This window comes from Malania oleifera, chromosome 12 (assembly GCF_029873635.1).
Source record: "Malania oleifera isolate guangnan ecotype guangnan chromosome 12, ASM2987363v1, whole genome shotgun sequence".
In the NCBI taxonomy this organism is placed as follows: domain Eukaryota; kingdom Viridiplantae; phylum Streptophyta; class Magnoliopsida; order Santalales; family Ximeniaceae; genus Malania; species Malania oleifera.
Genome location: NC_080428.1, coordinates 36,796,242 through 36,812,040, shown reverse-complemented (window position 1 = coordinate 36,812,040; position 15,799 = coordinate 36,796,242). Strand labels below are relative to the sequence as shown.

At 35.6% G+C, this 15,799-nt stretch overlaps 1 protein-coding gene across 1 annotated transcript in view; it reads left to right on the top strand.

Annotated features, from left to right (window-relative positions):
* The first annotated feature begins 7,358 nt into the window (after positions 1-7,358).
* Positions 7,359-15,799, top strand: part of LOC131144237 (probable starch synthase 4, chloroplastic/amyloplastic) — a 33,076-nt gene continuing 24,635 nt past the window's right edge. Inside the window, exons 1-3 of the mRNA XM_058092758.1 lie at positions 7,359-7,685; positions 11,381-11,615; positions 15,718-15,799. Of these exons, the coding sequence (XP_057948741.1) occupies positions 7,546-7,685; positions 11,381-11,615; positions 15,718-15,799 (457 nt within the window). The 5' untranslated portion in view covers positions 7,359-7,545. The remainder of the gene's footprint in view (positions 7,686-11,380; positions 11,616-15,717) is intronic.

The following is a 15,799-nucleotide window of genomic DNA, read 5'->3' as shown; positions in this document are numbered from 1 at the left end:
TATCCTAAGCTTGATAGTTTATTCCAACACAAGATTTATAATATTGAAATCTGTGGGATAAACTTAACTAAACTCCCAAAAAAGAATCAAACAATCAACCAAACAAAGGAGAGTATTAGTACTATCTAATAAACACAATAACAATCAATAAACTCTCACAATATTAAGATGTTTAAAGAGAATAAATATTTGAGAGTATTTTGGGCAAACTGAGATTTTGTGATAGAGAGGATTTTTGCTAATTATTTTGGCTAATCTCTTGTTAATCCTCACAAATGAACCCATATTTATAGCTAAGGTAAAAAATATAACCATTTGGGACCTATTGGGTATTCTTAGAAAAGTTCCAAAATGTTTAAACACAATTAACCCATATTAACTCGTATTTACCTCAATTAAAATATTTTTAACCTGGAAGGGTTCGGGTGGCTGAACCGAGGTTCGGTCGCCCGAACAGACACATTTATAAAAGGTCTTTAAATTAGTTCGGCAGCCCGAGTCCCAGTTTGGTGGCTCGAACAAAAGTCGAAAACATTTCTTCGGAATTTCGGGTGCCCAATCCTAGGTTTGGTAGCCCGAACACACATGTTCAGTCGCCCGGGGATTAATTTGAACTAAATTTCTCGATGGCCTGAGTTGGTGAGGGGTCCCTTTCAAAGGATTCGGGCACCTATGGAAGGTATACATAAAATGGTTCGGTCACCCCAGAGCTTAGGTCAATTGTTGACTTCTCAACAGTTCGGGCGCCCGAGGAGTTTTGAACTCCAAGGGGTTCGGTCGCCCGACCTCTCACAATTATGTCTATTAAGTCCAATTTTCAATTCAATTATTTTCCTTGATGTTATATGTAATATGAGGACTATTTTGTGCATTTGTGTAGGGACCTAAGGTCTTTTCAAGTACGCCCAAAAACTCGGCGTCGGTCGATGTAACGCCCTGAACCCTGAAACCCAGGTCTGGCGCGTTATACCTAATAAAATCCTGATAATCCATAATATACGCAGGGGAAAACATAATCATAATCTTCATATAATAAAGTACTAAAGTTTACTAATTCTAACTACCAACCATAATAAATTAATCATCCACTATTATTCAAATATATACATGTCTCCAAAACAATATCCACTAATACCAGTATGTTTCACAACTATCCTTTCATAACTAACTTAAAACATAAATCATAAAACATAAAATATACATATCAAAATTAACATAAAAATATACCATTTTTCTTATATCTTCAAAAAATGTTATAAAATCTCGAGCTCTCAAAGCTCGATCCTGAGAAATCCTGAAAAAAAAATGAATTCATATTCGGGTGAAACACATCTCAGTAAGGAAAGAAACAATATATTAAAACAGTGTGTGGCCAACATGAGTTAAATAGATATCATTTTATTTCATTTGCAAATCATCATATAACATTGAAATCATTTTCTGAACCTAAATAATCACATGCAACCAAGAGATTACCTGAGGATAGGGGTGATTACCCGCCCATACAAGTAGCACCCCTCTGCTCTGATACATTTAGCAACCCGAAGGTCACGATTTAAGCATACCAGGGCACTCGCCTTAATCAGTAAACCCTCAAGTGTTAAACTGATCTTGTACTCACGCGTTCAACAATAGTTTACCGGCAAAGGCCCTAAGGATTGAGAATTCTACCCGCCTATACAAGTAGGTTTCCTCTTCCCTAGTACGTTATGCGGCTACTGCCACATCTGTAGCTACTAGTGCACTCGCCTTACTCAGCAAGCCCTCAGGCGAAGAGTGTGCCCTGCCCAAACGTAACATGTTCTACATACATAAATACTTCTAATATCATAATACACCATTTTTTCTGTTATTATACATTCATACACATTCATTTATGTTCATAACTTAACTTTGCATTTTGTTTCACTTTAAGTGGCTCTTTCCCATTTACATCGTTTACCTTTGTCATTTCATTTCATTGCCATTTCATCGTCATTTTATTACATAACATTTCATTTCATTACTTCGTACTATAGCTGGTCTTTAGCCATCATCAGTTAGTCTACGTAGAAACGTGCTAGATTTGCTAACACAGCTCCTTTTAGCTGTCATCAGTTAGTCTACACAAAAGTATGCTAGATCTGCTAACATGGCTGTCTTTCAGCTGTCTTACATTTACATGGTTGCATTTAACATACACAGGCAACATTGTCCATATCAAATTTTATTCTCATTGTTTTACTTACTTAGTCTGCATCTTATACATTTAACATATATTTGCACAGATTCTCATGCCACACAATTTAGCAATAAAATTCATACACTGCCTGTAAAATAAGTCAACCAACATTTAATGTTTATATACTGAAAATACCTTTCATTTCTTACTTAATTATTCTGAAAGTATTTACCACTTTCATCAGTTCATTTTTGCATATACATATCTAATAAACAGCCCTAAATTTGAAAAAAATATAATTTAAACAGTTGGCATTTTACCCATACTGAAACATATACACGTACATATAACACAATTTATTTTTCCATTAAATTCATAAAAATTCTGATTTAATATATATATATATATATATATATTTTCCCTTACCTGGTTTCTTGAACTAAAAAAGACCTACGGTGCTCACTCAGACTTTGAAATTAAATTCCTAATTCCAATAAATTATTCTTGAATAAAATATTATTTAAATATTTCCTAGGGTCATAATTCCTAAATAAATAAATATACCCTTAAATTTAGCCAAATTGCCAAATTTTCCAAATCCCACTCTCGCTTTGGAGTTGGGCCTAGAAAACCCCAATTGAAAAATGACCTACGTCAAAATGACAACAACGACGATTAGGACCCCGTGGTGGTGCCTGATCGTCGATTCAATAGCAGATTTTACCAGAAATTGAGAAATTGGGAAAAAATTACCTTTCCCCAGGAGCGATGCCTAAGTCATTCCTACAAAAAATCTGCTCCAGTAGAAATGTCGGTGGCGGAGCTAGAAACCCAACGACATCTTCCGTTTTCCGATCCGCCATAAACTTGTCGAGAAATAAAAGAAGAAAGAGAGGCGGAGATGGAGGAGTGGAGAGGCGAGATGACGAGAGCAGAAGCTCTCTGCAATTCCCTGCAGAAGCTTCAGTAAGCTTCTTTATCCTCTTTTTTTTTTCTTTCTTTAACTTACCTTAACTTAACTTTACTTATAAAACTTATACTTTAACCATTATATATATATATTAAGCTTACATATATATATATATATATATATATATATATATATATATATATATCTTTATTCCATTTTTTTTTACTATTTATTTATTTAATTTAATAAAATTTAATTAATTAATAATTATTATTTTTTTATACTATTTATTTTTATTTTTTTATTTAATACATTAATTTAATATTGTTTAACCAATTAATTAATTAATTATTTAAAAAAAAAAATTTCTCGGATTATTACAGTCGACCTGCCCTAAGGTCATTCGGTCCCTATGGTCAGTCTATGGCATTTCTGAGCTTACAAACTTACATGCATGACATGCAAATATTATTATAAACCGATATAAATTATTACAGACCCAAATAATATAAATTATAATAAAAAATAATCTTCAGGGTCTTCAGGCTTTACTTTGTGTGCCATCAATTAATTTGCTAATATAAACCTGCACACAAATTTGCTAATTTAAATTCATTTTAACACTACTGAATTTTGTATGATATATGTGCATGAGTGTTGGGACCTAGAGTCATACTAGGGTCTTACTAAACTTATCATATATCCTATATGCATGACATGCAGGTAATTATTACAGACCATATCTCTAGTTACTATTACAGACCCATATTATATAAATTGAATTTACAATATGAAATAGAATCTTCAAGGTCTTCATCTCTTGCTTCAACTGTCATTCCTTGAGATGCTCATCTAAGCCTGCACATATACTTAAAAACCATCAAATACCTAAATATTTATCATTATCAAAACCGGGTGTGACCTATAAGGTCAACACCCTATTTAAACTTTCTCAAAAATACCTAATAGGTCTTGAACAGTTATAATTTTTGGGGTGTCTATATACTATAACGCCCCAACTTGGGTCTTTCAGGGAGCACTATGTCTCTTCTTCTCCACTTGGACCAGACAACAGGGGGGGCATGCCTTATCGGACTAATAACTGGCCCCACAAACCAACACATGTCCTTTTCAGTGTGTTTTTGTCCTCACTCACACACTTCTTAAGAAAACTTCCCAAGTGGTCACCCATCCCAAGATTGCTCCAAGCCAAGCACGCTTAACTATGAAATTCTTATGGGAAGGCTTTCGAAAAGAAATGTGCACCTTGTTGATATGGGTAGTAACATCTAATCCTTTAAACCTTTTATCCATGGGGTATCACATTCTCCCCCACTTATAGAACGCAACATCCTCATTGCAAACCCACATTTCCAAACCCAGGCGATGTGAATCTCATCACACTTCCGGTTGGGTGTTGGCTCTGATACCATTTGTAACGCCCCCACCTGGGTCTGTCAGGGAGCACTGCGTCTCTCCTTCTCCACCTGGACCAGACAACAGGGGGGGCATGCCTTATCGGACTAATGACTGGCCCCACAAACCAACACATGTCCTTTTCAGTGTGTTTTTGTCCTCACTCACACATTTCTTAAGAAAACTTCCCAAGTGGTCACCCATCCAAGATTGCTCCAAGTCAAGCAAGCTTAACTATGAAGTTAGCTCCCAAAAAGAAAGGTGCACCTTGTTGATATGGGTAGTAACATCTAATACTTTAAGCCTTTTATCCATGGGGTATCACATATATCCTCTTATTTGCATGGACTAGCATCAAACTAGCAAACATCATTAGCAAATTGTCTCTAAAATTCCAAAACCCTATTTCTCATATTCAAGCTCCATACTTCTATTCTTACTCATCCTATTGCGAAAATCGTTTAGTAAGAGTGTTCTTGTGATTGTCTCACTAAGCTTACACTCTCTTTGTTCCACTTGATTGAGATTTATTTTCATTTGAGCATAAGCATATAGTTTTTCTTGGAGACTTTATCAATAAGTTTTCCTTGAGAAAACTCCTTAGAACTTGTGTGTTTTGCATCATCATTGTAATACTCAATAGCTCATATTACATTTTGTTTGTGAAATAAATTTTTACAAACTGATTTCAAATATCTCTTGTGGTTATTTTTGAGAAAAATATTTTTGAGATATTTTCTTGTGTAGTGAAGATCTTTGTTGCTACATCTTGTGATTGACATTACTATATTGACACAAAGATCCTAACACATACACTCTCATGTACTGATTGCTATACTTGTATTATTTTTGTTGAGAGTAGACATTAAAACTACATTGAGCTTATCATATCCTATCATACTGCAGTATGTTGATTATACTAGTACAAATCTACTTAGTTGAGAAGCATATATTTTGTACGCATCTTATATTGAAAAATTGGTTGTATTCCAGGCGTGGCCCTGAGGGGGCGTTAATCCAGTCCGAATGGATTGGTTGTAAAAGTTGAGGTCAGCCTAGTGTTAATTTGACCTGGTTGTATTTCGGTGTTGTTCCACTGGCGAAGTGAGCCTTAGTATGCGTGTGAGCTAAGGTGGGGACGTACGCACTGTTGTCGAACCTTAATAATATAGTTGGTGCTATCTCTCTTTATTGCTTTATTGTGCATGGTTAATTAGTTTACTTAAGAAGTTTAATTTCCGCTGAATATACATTGATTTATTTTACCCACACTAGATTGACTTTATGTTTGTGTAATACTGCTGCTAGTTCATTGATCTAGGGGATTAATTTTTAAAATACCAATTCACCTCCTCTCTTGGGATTACAGTAAAGTTAAAAACATATATATTTTTATATACATATATTTTTCTCAGCAAGAAATGATTTTACATGCGACATATCTCGCTTTTTGCTTATATGCTTAAATGTCATATCTTTAAAACTTTTTTTTATGCCCAAATACTATATGAAAAAGGGAGAGAATTTTTTTTGTGCTCAAATGCCAAAAAGGGGGAGTGTTTTTAAAAGGGGAAGAATTTTTCTGAGTTAAATGAAAATTATTTTTGAAAGGGGGAGTGCCATTTTAAGCTAAGATTTTTTAATCAACTATTTTTTTTTTCTTAACTTAACCCTTTTGCTAATGCCAAAATGGAGAGAGGGAAAACAAAATGTAAAATTTGAGCCATTTTGCATGCTACATGTATGTGCTTCATTGTCCAAACTGAATGCATATTACCTGAAAATGTCATCTTTTGTGAATATGCTTGATTTATATTGCTTATGTTTTAGATATGCATATTCTTAGGGGGAGCCTTTTCGGCTAAATCCCATTTTGCTCTTAAGTGTTTGTTATCATAAAAAAGGGAGAGATTGTTGACTTTTTCAGTCTGATCCTTGTTTTGATGCTGACAAAACATTTTGAACTAATGTATGTGCCTAGTATTTGAACAGGTCATTAATTCAGAACACACACATAAGAGAGGTTTGATGGAGGCTAGAAAAGACCATAAGCACATACCCCTGGCTTATTTATTGGTTTATTCGTCCTAGCTTGCACACACAGTTTTTGATTTGCCATAGTAGTTTTTGAAATTAATTTTGTGGACACTTGGTGTCTCCGCGTTAATAGATGCTTAAAGAAGTGATCAACAAAAGAACTCATTTTAACTACATATTAGTTATGTAGGAATGGAATGGAGCTGAATGGGAAGAAATCAAATTCATCACTTGATTTTGTTTTAATTCATTTTGCTGCTACTCCTACTTCGTAGGTAAACGAAACATAATTTAAGGAGAATTCACGAAAAGATTCTTGAACTAGATGTGAAGAGAGATGTGAATATAAAGAAATAAAACAAAAAGAGATATTTGAAACAATTAAGTCTGATTATTAGAACATGAGTTGTGAATAGTTGTAAAATGTTTATTTTTTTTTAAAAAATAATCAAAGGTTATATTAATGTAATATTAAAAGAATAGTTAGGGACGTATTAGAAAAATCAAAAACTAAATTAGCATATAAAATTTATTTTTTAATATTAGAGATGGGATTAATTAATTAAATTAAATTAAATTAAAGAATTGGTTCGGTGCATTAAAAATAAATATATTTGTTAAATGAGATTATTTTGTTAAATTAAATTAAATAATTAACTTTTAGGATAGATAGATTAAGAAATAGTAGTATTTCTTAATTTTCTATATTAATAATTTCATAAATAAACAAACAAACAAACAAATAAATAAATAAATAAACCAATAAATAAATAATAGAATGAGGACACGCAATATCCAAACTTGATTTTAGCGGAGTTGTCCGAGATGCAAAGCCTCCTCTCAGATATTCTTTGCCCGCGATCACTCGTCCAAGGCTCGTACCAAAGCAACGGCTCTTCTCTTCTTCCTGTTCCCCACCTTATATATAACAGTCTCTTCCGTCTTCCCTCCACCCCTACTGCCCTGGCCTCTCTCTCTCTCTCTCTCTGTTCGATTTTTTTTCCCCTAGAGCACGGCTTCAATGGCGACGAAGTTGTCGCTGTTCTTTTGGAGCCACGGATTGATTGACTTGAATGGCAAGTACTCCAATGTGCGATTACCTGAAGTACCTTCTCGCCGCCTGCTACCTGCTTCCTGCAGGATGCGTCAGCGTAATTTCAGGTGCTGCTCTCCTCGTTTCTTGGCCTCTTGTGTTTTTTCAAGAATCTACAGCGGGTTTCCTCATTCATTTTCTCGCCCCTTCTTTTTTTTCTTGATTGATCGATTCCCTGTAGCCCATATATAGGTTGAGTTTTGTTCCATTTTTTTGTCCGCATTGGTGAAATGAATTGGGAAGCTGTCCCGTCTTGCATAAAGAAAAAGCACTGCTTGCTTATTTGATTGGCTTTCTAGTGAAAGTTACCTACTTTTTTTCGTGTTCCTGCTGTTGGCTCTTGTTCAATATTTCAATTTTTTTGGCACCGTTTTGGTTGGCATTTTCAAAGATTCTTTTATTGCTACGAGAAGCAAGAATATGTTGATTCTTGCTCTTAAAAGCAACCCCTCCCCCTCAGCAGCAGAAGAAAAGGTTTCCAAGATGCTCACAGAACATAACGTCAACTAAACAAGTATACTAATGAAATGGGGCCTTTTATGCTGGATAAAAGTCATCATTAACAACTTTAAACTCATAATTAACTACTTTTTGATCCACTTTTTCAAGAATTGCTTGTATGCTAAAGAAGCGATGCCTTGAAAATAGAATTAAAAATTGTTAATGATGACTTTTAATCCCGTATAGAAGGCATCATTTCAATAGTATACAAGTAATTTACTAGTTGATACTCTGCGCTGTGAGCATTCTTGCTCAACCAATTATGTAAAATGTGAATTAGTATTTTTTTTATGTTTGTTGATCAATCATGCTGCTAGTTAGGGGCCATTAACGGACCAAATTCTTTGCCACAGGTGACGGATAGATAATTGAAGAGGGGAAAGGTAGGATAAAGTGAGGTCAAGAGCAGACACTACTAACCTCTTATCTATATCTATCTATGAGTAAAGTGTAAACTACTATTAGATGTACAAGGAATGGACACGTGTTTTCATGTATAGTCCAAATATTGTACATATTCATCACAAACACATTTGTTGCTTCCATTCATTGTACCCCTAAAAAAGTCCTAGATAATAATAGCTCTTTGTCTGTTTTCATATTCATTGAGAAAGTATCTTGTTAGTTGAGCTGCCAATAACATTGCGTATATTTACTTCACATTCTCTTATTGCATATCTTCAAGAATGGAAACGTGATTTTACTTGCAATCCAAAAAATTACCTATTCATTTCACATTCTTTCAACGCATCCTTTCATTGAGCCCCCTCAAGACATAATATAATAGATCCATCATGTGTTGTAACATTCACTGAACAGGCATCTTGTCACTTGGGGTGCTCGATAACATCATACCTATTCGTTCCACAGTCTCATCACATTCCTTCACCGTACCCCTTCAAGTTTGATAAATATAATCCAAGCATCATTATATGTATCTATAATGATATAGTTATTGAATGGAAATCTGGGAGACATCCATAGTCACTTGCAACATGAGCCAATTAATAACTACTCTCACTTAATTATAACAAAAAAGATCATGTTAGGATTTTAATTTTGTTAATTTTGCCTTAATGTGTCAGTCATCTGTTGTAATTTTTGGTTAGGAGATATGTTTTTTTCACACTCTTCTTTCAATATGGTCTATTTTAAGGTCTTTCTAGCCTGGGAGACTTGCTTCTGCAACAAACTTCGTAATTTGGGTACTGCTTTTGTTCTCTCTTTATGGTGGAGAGATCTTTTTGTTTCTATTCACCAACAAACTATGCGTACTGGAATTGTATGATCAGTATGCAATTGGATTTTTAAAAGGGTTTTGACGAGTGAAAAATTCTCAGCTTGGTTTGCTTAATTTATTAGACTCTTTGGCATTGAAGCTGCATTTGCTCTAGCAGAAATTATCCCTTGCAATGGATGGGTAATGTGCATACTCCAAATATCTGACTGTCATTTTTAACGATAATAATTTTGAATATTTTTTAGCAACATAACACATGTTTATTGCTGAATTCTTCTGCTACCATTCTCTTAGAGGAGATTAGGCTTGTATTTGAATCCCTTCGTAGATGGTCTTAAAGGATAGTGTTGTTTCTCTTTTAGATATACCTCATGGGGCTTAGGGAGCTTCACCAGCTGTTATTTTTATTTTTATTTTTTGGTAATGTTTATGGGAAGAAATAAGCATTTGGTTAGAAGAAAGGCATACCAAATTTCTGTTTGTTAAAAAAATTGTGTTTCTTTGCTGAATTTTAATTCAGTCAGAAGTCAATCAATTATAAGTTCCCTTTTCAAGCTGATATTATTTTGTCTCTTTTTCTCCAGTTTTCTTTGTTGAAGCAAGGACTGGTACGGTCAACAGTCAACTTGTTCTAATTGACTGGTTTGAGGTTACATAACTCCTGAAATTATACATAGGACTCGAACAAAGAAAAGAAAATTTCTTAAAAAATGGAATAGAAACAGACACACACGGAGGAGATTACGATTCCACTTTAGAAATGCATATATTTGTAAGAGACTGGAGTTGAAACTATTTGTAGAATGTGTCTAGTGACCAATTATTGTTCACTGGTTGGTACCTGATATAAGGTGGTCAATTTATATTTGTCACCGATAGTTTAAATATGATGGAATTGTAGCTTTGATTCTGCTTTGGTACAAGAATTATCTTTGATGTTTTGACAAAGTGGGCCTATCCTTCCCAAAAGAAAGGCATTAAAATCAGATGATGCTGTAGACCTTAATGGAATTGTGAGTGTTTGAATGGAGTGTATTTCGTTAGCCGTATAATTGCCTTTTTCTATCTGATTTCTCACCGATCTGAGCATACTGATGCTTAACTATTCCCTTAGTACCATTTCCATTTTTACCTTGTAATGTAGGATTGTTGATATGGCGACAAGGTATTTTATTGGCTTTTAATTTATTATAATAATCAAGTTTAATTTTTAATAATTATTTTAATATAAAAACACAACTGTACTCTCATGCATATTGTGAAAGTAATGTTGAGTGGTTCTTGATTTAAAATAAATGTGCCATGTTATCTCCATTTGAAGTTGAGCCTTGACTTAATGATAAAGATGACACACTCAAACCTGAAGGTCATAGGTTGATGTTACATATGTAGCCTCTCGAAATCTGGAGGTAAGGTAGCCTACATCATGTCTTCCCTGAACCTCAAAGACATAGGAGCCTTGTGCACAGGTTGTTGCATTTGTATTTATGGATATTTGCTATATTAATGTTGCTATTGGGCATTTGGAAAAAAAAAAAAGAGTTTACTAATTAGCCACACATGGAACTAAATGAACGAGACATGTAATGCATGACTGTTTTCTGGACTGACTTCCCGTAACATTTAATAGTCAGCCATCGTCAAGGAGTTTTATTTTTTGACAAAGTATGTATACTTTTGTGCACTCAACACTAGTATAGTTTGATCCATTTGTAAAATTTATCTGGATTATCTTCTCTGTGCTGAACAGTAATATGTTTTCAGCCATATGTAAATTTACATTTCTGGATTAATATCCTCCTTTATTGTTTTTTTTTTTTCATTTAAAAATATGTGGTTGAAATGAATGCGGCCATGCAGATACCTTTTTGTGGCATGCATACATGTACTACAGAATGCTCTTTCTGTATTTTTGTTCATTCTGACTTTATGGAGTTTGCCATATATGTCACTAGCTGCTTTCTTATATTGCCCATATGGTTAGTTGTGCACTTAGTTGATGGAATATTGACATTTATGCAGTTCTCAACATAAGAGGCGACAGTTGAAGAAATTCTCTGTTGAACAGCCTCCAGTGAAAGCAAACATCCAGATAAATAGTGAAGATACTGGATCTGAAAATGCTTCGACTGATAATATCTCCAGTTTGAATAAGGATTTGATATCTGATGATGATGCCGGTTCTAGTATACCTGTGGAGGATTCCAATGAGGATGATTGGAATGATTTAGTGCTTCCTGATGAGACAAAACCTCTGGTATAATCTCTGTCATGCTTTATGCAGTAAAAGTTAATAACATGAATTTAAATCACACTTGGTGTAACTTTTTTTTTTTTTTTCAATTTTTTGTCTATGTTGAGGGTTATCAATTTAGATGGAATGCTTTCTGGATGAAAAGGTTAGTTAAAGAATAATAACATGGTTAAGCTTAGTGTCTCAAGTGACTGAGCTTGAATAGCAGATGCTGAAGGAGTTCTTATCAATTATAAAAATTGGAGTAATTATTGATGTAGGACGAGCAGAGGCTGCATGAATGGATGGTTTGACCTTATTTGGAGGTTCACTTTGTGAGTTCAAAGTCCAAGAGGTTTAAGCATAATTAGTTAATTAACTAGTAATATTTGGCGGCTATTTTTAATTGTTGAATATCAGGGGTTTTATTGAGTTAGCAATGGCTTTGAATGCAATTTTCTCTTTGGGATTATATGGGATTTGAATTTTTATTGTGTGTTTCTCCCCTAATTTCCTTCTCTCTTCCCTTTCTCCTTTCTTTCCTTTAGTGGCAGCAGCACATCAGTTGGTATCAGAGCACTGCTTGACCCACTTCACTCCTTCCTCTTCGATCCACTCTTTCTTCACTCTCTTTTTCCTTTTGCACCATTATCCCTCTTTCCTTTTCTGAATTTTGCTCAAGGTTGCCATTAGCACAACTCTCTGCTGCTGCCACATGCACCAAACCACCAATCAAAACTAATTATAGTTGACCATACTCTCTACCACAAAGAATCTGCCACTTACCCTTACAGCTGCCATCAACACTAAACCCCCAGAACTTCTTCTGTATTCACTGAGCAACCTTCAGTTCAAATCCCAAATGTAACTTCATCCCAGAAAAGAAGATATTTGTTCATCTTTATCATAGATTAGTGCTGTTGGTTTTGCCATTTAACGTTGTTGCTGATTGCCACCTCATTGTTGCACCACTCATATTCACCGCCTGCAAGCCATCACTGACAAAATTCTCACAAGTCGCACCACATTCACTGCTGCCTTGATTTCAAAGTAAGTCATGACAATCCTCCATCAAACCACTGCTTTGTAATCATTGTATGCTGGCTGTCATCCCCCGACTTTGTCACTGCATCAATGAGCATGTGGGTTGAGATCTGTTGAGGCAAAAAAACATAGATTTTCATTTCCTCTCTCTTGATCAAAGAGAAGAAGTCAAAACTAAGGGAAAAAAGTGCATCAGGATAATGCTAAGGAGCTGACTGACAGTTAACACATCCAGACTGGGGTGGAGCTGAATCTAGACCCGCTCAGAACTGCAACCACATCTTTGTCTAAATTTTCTTTGTTATGTTTACCTCCTATCTCCTTATCTTCTTCAAGAGTGTCTTGCAAGTTGAGAAAGTAGACATCTTAGGTTTCCAAAAAAAACACAGCTGGTCTTTGTCTAATCAGAAAAGTGGAACTACTAATGCTAGACCCCGTGCTTTTTCACACAGAGGGTAATATACCAACAATAGGGGAATTAAATTGGTGGTTTTAGGTTTTAATAGGGTTGGATCTGGCACAAGTTGTAAGCATGGTGAGCAAGTTCTTTTCGAATCTGGGTCGACAACATTGGGATGCAGCCAAGTGTACCCCGGATATGACATTATGTTCAGTAGACAATATAGTGATCCTTCAGTGGTAGGTTATGTGGATGCAGACTACGCAGGAGACTTGGATGATCTATTTGTTGGAGGTCTATGGTGTAGTCACTCATTGCTTTATCTACTACTGAATCGGAGTACATGGCAGTGGCCGAGGCTGCCAAGGAAGCGTTGTGGCTTACAGGATTGGTCAAGGAGCTGGATATCCAATAAGGTGGAGTTCGCCTGCAGTGTGATAGTAAGAGTGCAATCTATTTGGCGAAGAACCAGGTGTATCATGCGAGGACAAAGCACATAGATGTGAGATTTCACAGGATCAGGGAACTGGTTGTTTATGGTGAATTACTACTTGAGAAAGTTCACACGGCTGAGAATACAGCTGCTATGTTGACAAAGCCTGTTACAACGGACAAGTTCAAGCATTACTTGGATTTGATTAACATCCCCAGGTGCTAGACGGGAGGTTGTCCCAACTTACTGTCCCAGGTGGAGTAGTGGGTTATGCTTTCATATTTCTCCTAAGTGGTGAATGTTCGCCAAGGTAGAGATTGTTGGAAATGTGGCTCATATTGAGTGGAACACATTCACCGGGAAAGCATGGTGAAGCAAAGAACAAGGAAGTAGGCTGCAAGAAGAAACCGTCGACTGTTTGGTTGACGGTATGATCGACGTTTCACCCTCGGGAGATAAACGTCAACGTTTTCTGTTTGCAGGAATCAGCTTCGGTATTAACCATCGACGGTATTGTTTGGCGCTAAACACGGATTTTGAATTGGGAAGATTAGTAGATTGGAGGATTTGGAGGATTTTCCTCCGGGATTTACTACAGGAGTGTTTTAGATAGTTTCTAAGACTTCTATATGCATAGGGTTAGTATATAAACATTATTTTGTAACCCTTGATGTAAGCTTTTGACGATTGAAAGTGAAAATAAGCTGCTTGCTCCTGTGGACGTAGGCACATTGCCGAACCACGTAAATTCTTGTGTCGTGTGAGTTTATTGCTTTCACTTATTCTCTTTTTGATTGATTGGTTGGTTTCTTATTGTTCATCGTTGATTGCTGCACTGCACGTTCTAATTCAATTTGTGTTTCCGCTGCGCATTGGTGTATACTTTGCACAACATAAGACATCAAAGCTACCATTCACTGTTCAGCACAGCCAAGGTCTCATTTTGCAGCTAGCTTCCTAGGGTCCTGATAGCAAATATTTAAGACACTCTTGCCACGGGTTTGAGGCGTGGAAACAGCCTCTTGCAAAAATGCAAGGTAAGGCTGCGTACTATAGACCCATTGTGTTGCCCGTTCCCAGGACCCCACATGTGGGAGCTTTGTGCACCAAGCTGCCTTTTTTTTCTTATTATGGACAAATAATATTCAAAATTACAGAAAACTTTGGAATGGATCAATACCCCTCTAGTAATAGAGAGAGAAAAATAAGCTAACAATCATGAAAAATTGTTCAAAATTGGAAAAGGGGTAGAACATAATACCCCATGAGAAAACTCTAAGGCATATACTCAATTCAATTAATGGTTCATACATCTGACCCATATCAGTAGCATTTTCATGAGAAAATATATGAGCAGTGGGGGTCATGGGGTTCTGAATGTAGATGGACATGACCTCTGTGCTTTTGGTAGGTGGTAGCTTCAGAATGGTAGGGTCTAACAGCAAAATATCAGTGGTGTCGTCCATAATTAGCCTGTTGGAGAGTAGGTTGGATACGAAGAAAATGAACTTGGTCACCATGGAAGAAGTCTCGACTCATCTCTCATACTGTTTCTACAATCTGATTTCTCTCTCTCTCTCTGCCACCTCTCTTTCTGCTCTCTTTATTTATTAGAGTGATGTTGCTGCCTTTTTGTGATGTTTCGATTAGGAGTGTCATGAAGAGACTAGAAAGACTGTCTTGAGAGAGAGTAGGTTTTCCACCCAAAAAATGGCACTGTTGCACAGAGAGAGAGAGAAAGATGGTATAGATTTTCCACCCACAACAGCACTGTTGCATAGCAACTATTTAATACCTCAACTGCTTTTTTGCCATAGAGTATAGATTTTCCACCTAAAAAACTTGGGAATTTACAAAAAATTGTTGCAGTTAATCTGTGCATGTTCAATGCTTCAACAAGAAATAAAAATTTAATAAACATTTCCTGTTTTTGGATTTAATTCTTGAGAAATTTCTTTACATGATGGAAGTATATTCAATTGTGGAGGAAAATTTACCCAGTTGGATATATGAACCTAGTGCAGATTAATGGCAAAAATAGATTTGCGATTCTGCCTGGGTGACCTCAAACTATTTGGGTAAGGATTTTTGTTCAGTCAAGTATGCAATAAAATCTAGAGATGGTTGATATTTTTCATTTTAAATCCATTTATTGAACAAATATGTATTTCATGTGCTTTTTCCCTCCTTGAGCTAGAATGTGAGAAGAGAAACATTTAGAACTTTAATGACATGATTCCATGTAACAGGCTGTGAATGTGGATGGTGGAGAGCATCTTTCAAGTGTTCAACTTGGGGATTTGATAAGCATGATTAAAAATGCAGAGAAAA